This window comes from Lissotriton vulgaris, chromosome 3_1 (assembly GCF_964263255.1).
Source record: "Lissotriton vulgaris chromosome 3_1, aLisVul1.2, whole genome shotgun sequence".
Lineage (NCBI taxonomy): Eukaryota > Metazoa > Chordata > Amphibia > Caudata > Salamandridae > Lissotriton > Lissotriton vulgaris.
The window spans coordinates 1,258,579,866-1,258,593,751 of record NC_141689.1 but is presented as its reverse complement, the minus strand read 5'-3'; the positions used below and the strand labels follow the sequence as shown (position 1 = coordinate 1,258,593,751).

General features: G+C 43.4%; 1 protein-coding gene across 1 annotated transcript in view; it reads left to right on the top strand.

Moving 5' to 3' along the window:
• Positions 1-2,444: 2,444 nt before the first annotated feature.
• Positions 2,445-13,886, top strand: part of SCARB2 (scavenger receptor class B member 2) — a 567,669-nt gene continuing 556,227 nt past the window's right edge. The window contains exon 1 of the mRNA XM_086961781.1: positions 2,445-3,081. Within this exon, the coding sequence (XP_086817907.1) occupies positions 2,965-3,081 (117 nt within the window). The 5' untranslated portion in view covers positions 2,445-2,964. The remainder of the gene's footprint in view (positions 3,082-13,886) is intronic.

Genomic DNA, 13,886 nt, shown 5'->3' with positions numbered 1-13,886 from the left:
TTGGATCAGGGTTAATGTCCTCATTGGTTGGGTATTTGAGGGTTCTGATTGGTTTCTGGGGCTGTGATTCAATCATTGTAGGGTTGGGACTAGGGCTAGGGTTAGGATTTCTATGGAAGTAGGGACTAGGGCTTTCTATGTTATTGGTTGTTGGGAGTAGGGTGGGACTAGGGCTAGGGTTAGAACTTTAATTGGAAGTAGCGATTAGGTCTTCTGGTGTGATTGGTTGCTGGGCTAGGTGTGGGACTTAGAGTAGGGTTAGGCTTTCTATTGGAAGTAGGGGGCTAGGGCTACCTGTGCCATTGGTTGCATGGACTTGTTTTTGGGACTACTGGTAGGGCTAGAGCCTTTATTGGACGTAGAGGTCCGGGTTTTTTAACTGATTGGGTGCTTGGACTAGGGCTAAGATTGGCTGTAAGGTCCTGGTCTCCTATTGGTTCTAGATTTTAGGGCTAGTGTTGTGATTGGATAGTCTTAGGGCTAGGGTTCCCATTGGCTGAAGGGGTCACCTGATTACTAGGGCTATAAAAAAGGCCAGACTTTGGGCGTCTCAGCCAAGGCGTCGAGGCTAAGGGCAGTTTCCTGTTTGAGCCTGTTAAGGGCAGAGAGGACAAGGGCAGTTTCCTGTTTGAGCCTGTTAAGGGCAGAGAGGACAAGGGCAGTTTCCTGTTTGAGCCAGTTCGAGGCTGGGAGGGACAAGGGCCAGAAATACTGCCCAATATACATACCTCCTTTATGTATCTATATACTTTCAATGTACTCATGGATCAATATATTTATCACTTTCTTCTAATTTAGAATTTCCAATGCACTTTCCTATTTCTCAGCCTATACTTCGCTCAATATATCTTCTAGCCCAACCTTCTGACTCGTCTCAAACTTCTTTCTAGTACTCTTTCCAGTGCACTACCCTATCTCTCATCCTATACATCTATCAATATATCCTCTACATGCACTCTCTCATTTATCCCAAACCCCATACCACTACTATGATCCCCAAAATAACCCTTTCTAGACTCTCCCCTACACTACCCCTCATTGCATCATCTGACACCTCTTTTACTATACCGATTCCCCAAAACAAACCTTTCTAAACTCTTCCCTCTTTTCTACCCCTCCCGAACCCTTCTCACTCCAAATAACTGACTAACATATCCACCACTAAAATTACTTTGATGTTTCATCATACTAATTCAACACTAATCCTGATGGGTTCAAGAGTAGCGTGCTACTTGCGCTTCAAAACCCCATCAGGGGTAGCAAGCGCTATATAAATACAAACCTCTTTCCCTTCACTATCCTGCCCCTTACCCTTCTCTACCCAAATAGCTGAAAATCATATCCACTATACTAATTTTCAACACAAATCCTTTATGGGTTCCGGAGTGGCGTGTTACTCGCCGGAAAAGCGCTTCAACATCCGTCAGGGGTAACTAGTGCTATATGAATGCAAACCTTTCTTCCCTTTTATCCCTCCGCTATCCTTCTCACTCCAAATTACTGACTAATATCCACGATTGAAATTAATTTTTATATTTCACCATACTAATTCACCACTAATCCTTTATGGGCTTCCAGAGTAGCGTGCTTCAACACCCCATCAGGGGTAACAAGCGCTATATAAATACAAACCTTTTTTCCTCCTCTATCCTTCTGCTATCATTCCAAATCCAAATAACTGACTAACCTATACACCACTTAAAATGTACTTGCATGTTTCACTATACTAATTCATCACTAATCCTCTATGGGTCCCGGAGTAGCGTGCTACTCCCCGAAAGCGCTTTGACGCCCCGTCAGGGGTAGTAAGCGCTAACTGCAATTACAATACAATACAATACAATATGAATTGTAATCAAATGTCATGCTACGATTTTTACGTAAAAATGTGTAAATATTGTTTATTTAAATTTTTATTTGATTTTATGTTTTTAATAAATAGGGCCGGGGGTTGTACGACACCCGCCTCCAAAGAAATCCACTCTCATGCCCATCTTTAATGAAGGTTGTTTTTACACAAGGCGGGGAGGGGGATGTTCAGTAGTCCTGGTTGGCAAGGTGATCACTCTTTCCCAAATTAATCTGAACGGCTAAGTATCAACCCACATCATCCACTAATTCTGATACATTTTATGTCATTATATGTACCGGTATTCGATTTGTTTTAACTCATTCTGCGCATGTTACTTTCCAGATTGTCAAAAGCACCAAATGTTGTGTGACTCTTCTTTCTTTGTTGTCATTAGATATTGCACTTTCTCATACACAGTCGGGAAAATTGAGAGCGCTGTTTAGCTGAACTGTGAATAACGAGCGTGTAATGATAACAAGCAGCGCATTGTTCTGCATGAACAATGTTCTGGCCCCGCATTTCATTAAATAGTGATATCCCAGCCGTTGGCATTAAAAACCGGAACCATAGAGATGCCACGCGTTATGAACCCACACTTTCATGGCGGATCCCTGCCTGGAAAGATAGGAACAGGACAGCAGGAAGAGACAAACGGAAGGGTGCGTCCCACGCGGGGGTGGCGAGCTATAGTGTATCGGACTCGAAGGAGGGCGTAAGCAGCTCCTGCCTGCCAGTGTGTCAGCTGCAAGAGCAGCTGGCGGCGTAATAGCTCCGACTTCACAACAACCCTCGCGTCACAGTCCTGCGACCGACAGCGGAGCCTGCAACGAGATTCTGTTTTCACTTCTGTGCTCCCTTGCCTCAGCCCAGGCTGCATTCATTGCTTCTCCTCGAGACCTGCGAGGAGACGTAGCACATTCTTACGACGCCAAAAACCAGCAAGCCGAAACGAAACACAGCCCTGGACAGCAGCCACTACTCGCTGGGAGGGATTTATTTTTGGTTCCATCGAAAACGAAACTGACAGCCTTTGCAAGTGAAGGAGTGTTGTGCTCGGGCACTGGTGCTCTGTAGCTGCCGAGGAAGCCTGGGGTGGGAGTCCCCGAGCAACCATGGGCCGCTGGCTGCAGTACACGACAGGGACGGTGTCCGTGTTGCTGCTGATCGCCAGCATCAGCCTTCTCGTAGCACACGTCTTCGAAAACACCGTGTCCCTGCAGGTGAAGGAGGTGAGTTTTTTTTGTGTGCAGTCAGTCTTATATAGCGCGAACTTGACCCGAGGGCATCAGAGCGCTTTACATGAGCACCCTGTGCAAGCAACTAAACTACCTTGCTACTTCCAAACAGCGCCGATGGTTGTGAATCAGTTGGTTAGTAGTTCATGGCTTGGTGGAATGGACGTTGACAGTGGAGGTGAGAGATTCAGGAAGAAGTAGCGCTCTGAGGCGCCTTGAGGCCCTATGCAATCAAACTGCCCTAATTTCTCAAATGTACGCCGACTCTATTAAAGCTGTACTTTACATGGAAATACAGGCGGTGCAGGTACTCACTGTCCCTGCATACTTGTTGCTAAGGAGATCTGCCGGTATTGGAAAACATTTAGTCCGAAACCCCATAAATAGGGTTCAAGGTGTGGCAAGGGGAATGCAGTCTCAAGGCATGATTTTTAGAGCCGGCAGTTGACTTAGAAATGTATTTTTAAGTAAACTCTATCCAAAGAAATTGACAACGAAGACTAAGGTGACCGTAAATCTGTTCTGGCTTAATTGGTTAGAAAGGGTGCATTTTAAAATATCTGATGGAGTTAAGGCACCAGTTGTAGTGATCCTCACAAAAATTTAATCTCTTCATTTAGTGTGATTTCAGTGTTTAAAGTGGTATTTATTTACTATTAAGTTGCAGTATTCATTTAGTATGCATGAAGACTATGTAGTATGCCTACTTGCCGAAATATGCAAATGAGGGAATACTAGTTCTTTTCAACTACCCTTCAAATACATGATGAACATTTCAATTGATTGCTAAATGCAGACTAGTAGTATTCCAGAAGAATAGTATTTGAAGCTTAGGAGGATTATGGTAGAGTTTATTTGCAGCACTGTTATGCTATTTCAAGAGCAAAAAGAAGGCTAGTCTCATTTATTGAGACTTCTAATTAAAGACTAGTGGCATTCTATGTGAGCAGTATCTGAAGACCAACAGCAATGACTGTCAAAGTAAGACTAGCAAAATTTAAAGTGAATGTTAAGTGAACACTAGTTGCATTCATTCTGATTAATTTATAGTAATTTTATTTATTTGGTTACTTGCACAAAAAAGGGTTATTTCAACTATTGCTTTTAAACTACATTTTATTTGTTACATATCTTGGGACTCTGATTATAATACGCCTGTTACAAACTCAGTCATCCATTCAGTAAGCATGTTATGATTGTGGTATGTGAGAAGACCAGAGTAAGAGATCGTAGGAGAGGCACAACCCAAAGGGACTGACCCAGACATATACAGGATTGTACCAGACGACCCCCCCCCTCCTTGCGAGGAGAGAGCCACTGGAATGGTCAAGAACCTGACTGCATTCCCCCATAGTCCATGACAAGACAGGAGATAGCACTTTCATTTGTTTTTGAGATTACCAGAAGTGAAAAACTGTGCAAAATTGAATTAGTTGTCAGATACAAAAAGTAATTGTTCTAATTCCTCCTGTGTTGATTGTCCACCAGACTCTATTAATGTTACAACTTAGAAAAACAATTCGCTAAACCTATTTGAACAAGGCGTTTATGGCATTGACTTGTACAATATTTATTTTTTTAAAGAAAATGCAGTTGGACACAAAAGTGTGTGATATGAAATTTCAATGATATTCACTTATACAAGAGCGAATGGCTTTGCCAATGTGTTTTAGCCATGTTGTGCACTAGCTAGTGGTGTGGAGTGTTGTAGTGTGGAATGGCGAAGAGTGGAATAGAGTGTGGAAAAAGTGGAGTGGTAGAGTGGAGTCGCGTACAGTGGAGTGGCTTAGAGTAGAGTTACTAATCTGTTGCTGCATGGTGGAAGTCCTTACGCAAAGGTTGATGGGTCACCTTCCTATAGCCCAGCATTTCCCAAACTGTGGTCTGCGGATCCCCAGGGGTCCGTGAGACATTCCCAGGGGGTCTGCAGGATTCAAGTGCCTGTCGTTGTAGTGATAAATGAAACGCCCATGCGTCCTCGCTGCACACAAGAGCTGTGAATGTTGGCACAGGGGCGGCGAGACCACAACAATAGAATCGGGAGGCGGGGGCAGCGAATGGGCAGTGGGTAGTCAGGGGGGCGGGGCCGCAGCGGCTGGGGAAACAAGTGGAACAGAAGGCAAAAGGGGCACGAAAACAAGGAAAAAACGAGTGGCACAGAAGGCAGAAGGGCACAAAAAACGAGTGGAATAGAGGGCAGAAGGGCACAAAAAACGAGGGAATAACGAGTGGAACAGAGGGCAGAAGGGCACAAAAAACTAGGGAAAACAAGTGGAACAGAGAGCAGAAAGGCACAAAAAACAAGTGGAACAGAGGGCAGAAGGGCACAAAAAATGAGGGAAAAACGAGTGGCACAGAGGGTAGAAGGGCACAAAAAACGAGTAGAACTGAGGGCAGAAAAGCACAAAAAACGAGTGGACCAGAGAGCAGAAGGGCACAAAAAAAGAGGGAAAATGAGTGGAACAGAGGGCACTAAGGCACAAAATACGAGGGAAAAACGAGTGGAACAGAGGGCAGAAAGGCACAAAAAACGAGTGGAAAAGAGGGCAGAAGGGCACAAAAAACGAGAGAAAAATGAGTGGAACAGAGGGCAGAAAGGTACAAAAAACGAGTGGAACAGAGGGCAGAAGGGCACAAAAAATGAGGGAAAAACAAGTGGAACAGAGGGCAGAAAGGCACAAAAAACGAGTGGAACAGAGGGCAGAAGGGCACAAAAAATGAGAGAAAAACGAGTGGAAAACAGGGCAGAAAGGCACAAAAAACGAGTGGAACAGAGGCAGAAGGGCACAATAAATGAGGGAAAAACGAGTGGCACATAGGGCAGAAGCGCACAAAAAACGAGTGAAACAGAGGGCAGAAGGGCACAAAAAACGAGGGGAAAACGAGTGGAACAGAGGGCAGAAAGGCACAAAAAACGAGTGGAACAGAGTGCAGAAGGGCACAAAAAACAAGTGGAACAGAGGGCAGAAAGGCACAATAAACGAGTGGAACAGAGGGCAGAAAGGCACAAAAAACGAGGGAAAAATGAGTGGAACAGAGGGCAGAAAGGCACAAAAAAATGAGTGGAACAGAGGCCAGAAAGGCAACAAGCATTTGCAATGCAATAGGTCTCGTATTAGGAAAGTTTGAGCTATTGATATTGTAAATGACAAATTTTTTATTTAGGTTTTGTTTTTGAAAATAGCTAAATTGATAGCTTTGTCATTTACCATGCCAATAGTTATAACTTTCGCAAATGTGACATCTATAGCATTTGAAATGCAATATGTGTTGTATTTACGTGACTTACATGTATTGATATTACAAATAACAATGGTTTATCATTTTTTTAAATAATTAATACTTAAATAAAAGTTATTGTAATTTATAATGGCAATAGCTTAAACTTTTGTAAATAACATTTGTGAAGATTATGTTCAGTGTATTTTATTGTGACGAAAATCCAAGAACATATTTCAAATATTTACATCTTTTTCTTACATTTGTAATAAAGCTTGAAACATTGAGATAACATATTTGAACCAGTTGTTGTTGAATGGTTGCACAGATTGATGCTGTGGTGGAGCTCAGTGATGTTGTGATGCCACAGAGTGATGCTGTGGTGGTGCTGAGTGATGCTGTATGCTATGCTATGTTTTGTTTTGCTATCCTATGTTTTGTTTTGTTATGCTATGCTATGTTTTGTTATGCTATGCTATGTTTTGTTATGCTATGCTATGTTTTGTTATGCTATGCTATGTTTAGTTATGCTATGCTATGCTATGCTATGTTTTGCTGTGCTATGCTATGTTTTGCTATGCTATGTTTTGCTATGCTATGCTATGTTATGCTATGCTATCTTTTGTTATGCTATGCTATGTTTTGCTCTGCTATGCTTTGTTATGCTATGCTATGTTTTGCTGTGTTTGGTATGCTATGCTGTGTTTTGCTATGCTATTATATGTTTTGTTATGTTTTGTTAAGCCATGCTATGTTTTGTTGTATTTTGTTATGCTATGCTATGTTTTGTTGTGTTTTGCTAGGCTATGCTTTGTTATGAGATGTTTTGTTATGCTATGCTTTGTTTTGGTATGCTATGTTTTGTTATGCTATGCTTTGTTATGCTATGTTTTGTTATGCTATGTTTTGTTATGCTATGCTAAGCTTTGTTTTGTTATGCTATGCTATGTTGTGTTATGCTATGCTATGTTTTGTTATGTAAGCTATGGTTTGTTGTGTTTTGCTATGTTTTGTTTTGCTATGTTTTGTTACGCTATGCTTTGTTATGCTATGCTTTGTTGTGTTTTGCTATGTTTTGTTTTGCAATGCTATGCTTTGTTTTGCAATGCTATGCTTTGTTATACTATTCTATGTTTTGTTTTGCTATGCTGTGTTTTGTTATGCCATGTTTTGTTATGCTATGGTATGTTTTGTTGTGTTTTATTATGCTATGCTTTGTTATGCTATGCTATGTTTTCCTATTCTATGCTTTGTTTTGTTATGCTATGCTATGTTTTGTTATGCTATGCTGGTGAAGGTGAGTGAGGGTGGGTGGGTGAGTGGGTGAGGGTGAGTGAGGGTGGGTGAGTGAGGGTGGGTGAGTGAGTGGGTGAGGGTGGGTGGGTGAGTGAGGGTGAGTGTGTTAGAGCGAGGGTGAGAGGGTTGTGAGGTTGCGTATCCTATGCTTTTTTTGTTATGCCATGCTATGTTTTGTTATGCTGATGAGGGTGTATGAGGGTGAGTGAGTAAGGGTGAGTGAGGGTGTGTGCGAGGGTGTGATGGTGTGTGAGGGTGAGAGGGTTGGGAGGGTGAGGGGGTGTGAGGGTGAAGGTGTGAGGGTGAGTGAAGGTGTGTGAGGGTGAGGGTGTGTGTGGGTGAGGGGGTGTGAGGGTGAGGGTGAGTGAGGGTGTGTGCGGGTGAGGGTGTGTGCGGGTGAGGGGGGTGAGGGTGTGAGGGTAAGGGTGTGTGAGGGTGTGAGATGGGGTGTGAGGTTGAGTGATGAGGAGGTGTGAGCGTGAGTGAGTGGGTTGAGGGTGTGTTAGGGTGGGTGAGGGTGTGTGAGGGTGAGAGGGTGTGAGGATGTATGAGGGTGAGAGAGTGTGAGGATGTGTGAGGGGAGAGGGGGAGTGAGGGTGAGTGAGGGTGTGAGGGTGAGTGAGGGTGTGTGAGGGTGAAAGGGTGTGTGAGGTGAGGGTGTGTGAGGGGATGTGATGGTGAATCTGCGAAGAAACAGCAAATACCTACAAAACGTACCATTTCTAAATAACAGTTTAGATAAAGGTTGCTCTCCCACACATAAAAAATAACCACACCACCCGAACCAGCTTTAGTATTAACTGCAGACATTTGATTTACAAATGGCCACTGAAGCAACCCTTTATCAGCGCAGCTCAGTCTGCAGCACACATCACATTTGCACCTACACGCTGGCCTGCCGCTTTTCACGAAATCGCTATTCTTGGCACGAAAAGCAGGACATATTGTAGGGTGGAGGGAGTGACTGATGGACTGAGAGCCCCTCCCTGCGAGGAGGAACCAGACCTTCAGCTATTGCAGAAATGCGGTAGTAAATGCAGCACTCACTGCTATGGAGCCCGGCATTGCTTTCCCGCAGATCGCTCGCGGTGCACACGTCCATTTTGGACATTCTGTTTTTGAAGAAATGTATAAGGCACTGCCGCTCACTTAATGTCAGAACAAACCAAAGAAAAGGAATACAATTAGATGGGGTAATACAGACGAGGCCCCTGGAAGTGGAATAGTGTCATGTCAACATGGACACAGTCACAGTGTTGGCGAGTCGCACATTTTTTGTTGTTGTTAGTTATTTATTTATTTTGTTATCTTAACTAAGGCCGACAATTCAAAGTAGAATGGTTTTCTGTTATTCTCGCAAGAAATCACGATGTGATCAAATACCAGATATGCGCCTTCTCCGGTATAAATATTCCAGTTTAAATGGTTTTAAAATAATTTCTGTACATGGCTGTTACAACAATGGCATTTTAGTAGCTAGTCGGATGCTTGAACTAAGTCTTAATTTCTGTCATCTTTTCTCCTACTCAAGTCTCTCCCTTGTCCCTTCCTTATTTATGGAAAACAAGGCAGCGCTGGGAGGGGGGCTGGGCACGAAGGAAGGAGAAATGTGAGTCACGGCGGCCGTGAAGTGTGAAGCAGATCCCTTTGAAGCTCTCGGAGGCAGGAGCAAATGGTAAGGGGAGGAGAAATGCTGCTGGGGTGAATGCCTGAGGCCAAATCCGGATCGTAAAAGTCAGCTTTGTGGATGGACGGCATTAGGTCTCTCTCTACGAGACCTAAAAATGAGGGGAAAAACTAGTGGAACAGAAGGCTAAAGGGGCACAAAAGCGAGTGGCACAGAGGGCAGAAGGGCATAAAAAACGAGGCGAAAACGAGTGGAACAGAGGGCAGAAAGGCACAAAAAACGAGTGGAACCGAGGGCAGAAGAGCACAAAAAACGAGGGGAAAACGAGTGGAAAACAGGGCAGAAAGGCACAAAAAACAAACGAGTGGAACAGAGGGCAGAAGGGCACAATAAATGAGTGGAACAGAGGGCAGAAGGGCACAAAAACGAGGGGGAAAGGAGTGGAACAGAGGGCAGAAAGGCACAAAAACGAGTGGAACAGAGGGCAGAAGCACAAAAAACAAGTGGAACAGAGGGCAGAAAGGCACAAAAAACGAGGGGAAAGTGTGTGGAACAGAGGGCAGAAAGGCACAATAAAGAGGGAAAACGAGTGGAACAGAAGGCTAAAGGGACACAAAAACGAGGGGAAAACAAGTGGCACAGAGGGCAGGCGGGCACAAAAATTGAGTGGCACAGAGGCAAAATACAGAATACAGAAATATAGAGGCAGCTAAAAACAGAAGGCAGAACGGGCAGAGATGCACGGGGGCAGCGAGGGGTACAGAAGGAAAGACCGGGCAGAGGGAGCACAGGGACAGAGAGGGGAACAGAGGGAAGAAAAAGGAGCACGGAGCATGTACAGGCAGCGGGGTAAGACAGACAACAGCAGTCACAGACACAACAGATGCAGCCAGGATCAGCAGTAGGATTTTCGTGCTGCTGTTCGATGGCTCACTTTCCACAAGCCCTTGGGTGAATTATGTGTGCTGTCAAGGTTTAATATTCAGACATATCAATCTTTTATTCTGTGTAGCCTTTACAGTTTGTTGTTGGCAAGGGACTGGGCAGTGGGCATCCTAACAGGAGAGGGTCATGTCAGGTGCCACACAAGGCCTCTCTGAAATATGCCTTAACTGCACTGCTCACCCATTGGTGGTAAAATGTTGTTCTGCTGTCTGTGACTAAAGATTATGTATAACAGGGGTTTATGGTAATTGGCATAGCATTGTTCCATGATCTTGCTGAAACAATATGCCTCCTGTAGAGATACGCTCCTGCCATCTCTTGCACTTCCTTGATGAACTCATAATATAGACCTTGAAATTGCTCTGTACACTGGACTCATCGCTTTGTGCACTATCTTGTTGGAATTTTCACAATATTCGTTGCTCCTTGGGTCATGTCTTCATTATAAAATGTTTCATCATTGTATAATATTTTAGACCTTCTTAAACTGTTAATAGGTAAAAATGCTAATAATTCACAATCATTCAACCTGTTGCTGTAAGGAAAGGTCCCCACTCCAAGGCTCTGGGATGAGAATGTAGAGGTGCTGCTGTGGCTGAGAGCAGACTTGTACCACTAAATAATACACTGCTGTATGCATACATGTCCATGCTAATAGACCCAATTCAGGTTGTCTCCCTCTTGAAATTGTCTCTGCTTCCAAAGGTGTTTTTAAAAATAAATTTACATTGTACAAATTGCTTGGGGATCCCCGGCTTCCAGTAGTGATTCAGTGGGGGTCCTCAGGAGTCAAAAGTTTGGGAGCCACTGCTATAGTCTATTGCTGTATTTGAGTTTTAAAGTAGTACTAATGGAGTTAAGCCTTTTCTAAGACTGTGTCAACATGGATAGAAATATTAAAATAATAAATGCAAAAATGTCACAAAATATGCAGCATTAGTCTACAAAACGTGCATTTTCTTGCAACATAATTTAGTCCACTATACCTCATGATTTGGTCCTCTTCAGCTGCATAATTCCAGTGGCCCAACATAGATTGACAATTTCTTGATGTAATGGAAATACAATTGCCAGTTGATTCTCTAATATTTACAAGCCGCAGCGAATAAGAAGAAAAATGTTTAGTGGTGAGTAGTGTTACTAGGATGTTTTGTGAATGTGAGTGGGTGATGGGCTAGTGAGCAAGAAGCACAGTGGCTTTGAGTAGAGTCTGGTAATACTGAGAAGGATATTGAGTGGTTTTGTTAATGACTGCAGATTAGTGCAAATGTAAATAAAGCATATAATATATACATAGGAACTAGTTCTGTGTGCGTGGAAGGTTGACGAGGTGTAGTGATTAAGAGGCATGTGATGCTGGGGGAAGGAGAACCATGGAGATTGCATCATGTTTATCAGATGAAACTATATTACAGTAATATCTTATGTTGAGTACTAGGCTTCATTTAAGACATCAAAGTATTTTGAGAGTTGTAGTTTTGGATTTATTTTAGCGAACTAATTGAACTTACGAAGTGAATTTGTAAAAGTAAAACCAAGAAACAACAGTGTGTCAAGGTAACATGGTGTTTTATGATGACCTTCTGCAAGTGCTTGGGCTGAGTATGGTTGGCAGTATTAGTGCGGCCACAAACGAGTTGGGTTTTCCTGATGAGGAATACAGAATATCTGGGGATGCTTGGTGTAAGGTTGCTGGGTGGTGTTGGATGCGCTGCTTCTAGTACTCTGGTTGAGTATTACTGTAGGGCTATTGTGTACTGGGCCAGAGGTTAAAGGGTGCAGGCAAAAGGGTTTTCTAGTTGACTGGGGTATAGTAGGCTGGGTGATGGGGATATGGTAGGTTGTAAATAAAGGTTACAGTGATTGCGAGATGCAAGGTATCTAGGGGTGGGTATTGGTATGGCTGTTACAGTGATCTAGCTGAGTGACATGTGTTGTGGGTGACGAGGAGCAAGAAAAACTGGATAGGCTGAGGTGCCACCACTGAATCTCCTGGGGACATGCATGGGGTGTAGGAAGAGTCTAGGTCTAACAGGTTTTAAAATGATATGGACCCTTGAGCTGTGCATGGTGCTGGGGGCAAGAGTGCACTTGGTGAGGCTTGGCGCAACCAATAGATTGCTCCTAGCCAACTCTTCAAAAAATCAAAAACTAGATGACAAGAAGCAACCTCAAACTCAACTCGCTCAAAATGGAATTCCTCTTAATCATCCCACCAAAGGGATCCCTTGACATCAAATGTTGGATGAAACATCTAACAGCCTTCAAGTTGTCGATATCACAGGATCACTAGGAATTGCACTCAACAAGAATCTCAGTATGGAAGAAAACATCAGCACAGCCATCCAAGAAGCCAACCTTCCAAGCAGCATTTTAAGATGAATTAAACCCTTCCTCCGCTTCGACAACCTCAAAACAGCTGCACAAGCACTTGTAATCCCTAGGTTAGAATATGGAAGTACTACCTCATGTGGTCTGCCTAGATTCAAACTGGCTCCACTAAGGGCATCTCTTAATTCTGCTGCAAGACTCATCACTGGATCCAAGAAAAACAACCAAATCACTCCCGATCTGAAGACTATGAACTTGCTCCCTTATGAGGCAAAGATACAGCTGGAAATTGCTTGCTTGATACATGAAGCACTACACTTTAACATACAGAAGTACCTAGCTGTAAAACTGGAACTGTCCGGTGGCTGCAGATCCTCTAGGAGTGCCAGCACCTTACTGTTAAAACCACAGAAATTTCTGGGGGAAAAAAACGACAACCAAACCTTTTCCATAATGGCCCCCAGAATCTGGAACTTCCTTTACCCTGATATTAGACTGAATCCATCAATTGCCGCATTAAAAAGAAGAAGTCAAACTGTTTCTGATGAACAATTATCTACAGTAGAACACTCTGACTCAGCATATGGAATGTAACTGACACAATGTCCCAATCTGGACTCAAAGCTGCCGTTCGGCTGGGTGATTAACTCATGGACCACCTCCCAATTTGCAACGGGTATTGACTGCATCTGTTGCTTGGTTGTCATATTTACGTTTTGTCTAACCAAGTGTAAAGCCCTCTGATACCCTACTCGGGTCAAGTTGTGAGGATAGAGGCGCTAAAGATTTCTGGGTTTTGCAATGCTTGAACATTCTGTGGCTGTGGATGCAGACCTATTGCAATAAAGAGTTGGGGACAGTGTGATGAAGGCTGTGCGAGGCCTAACTATAATGGGTAACTCAGAAGGAACAGAGTAGAGTGAAAAGTTGAGGGTGTCTTTGAGATAAATAGAGGCACTGGAGAGAAAGTGGAAGAGGCAACTCATTTAATAACAGGATGGAAAAATATGATATAAAAGAGAGGGGGAAGAAGAGGACCATGGGGAAATTGGGAGACAGAGGAGAGGAAGGATAATGTGTCATGGAGAATGGGCAAGCAACACTGAGGGAGGAAAAATGGAAAAGATGATGAAAAGGAAATAAAGCCGAGCGGTAGGAAGAAAGCATGGGTGAATGGGGTTCTTACTGTTTATATGTACTAAGTAATTAGAGGTTTGAGCATTGTAAAGAGCAACTGGTGAATAAGTAGTGTACTGTCTGAAGGCAAGCATGCATTGTCAGTCGAGAGTGTATGTCTAGTGTTTTGTAAATAACTGCATAAGATGTTCAGCTAGGAGAAACTGTGAATAGGGTCCGGGTGAATGGTGTAGTGATTGACTGG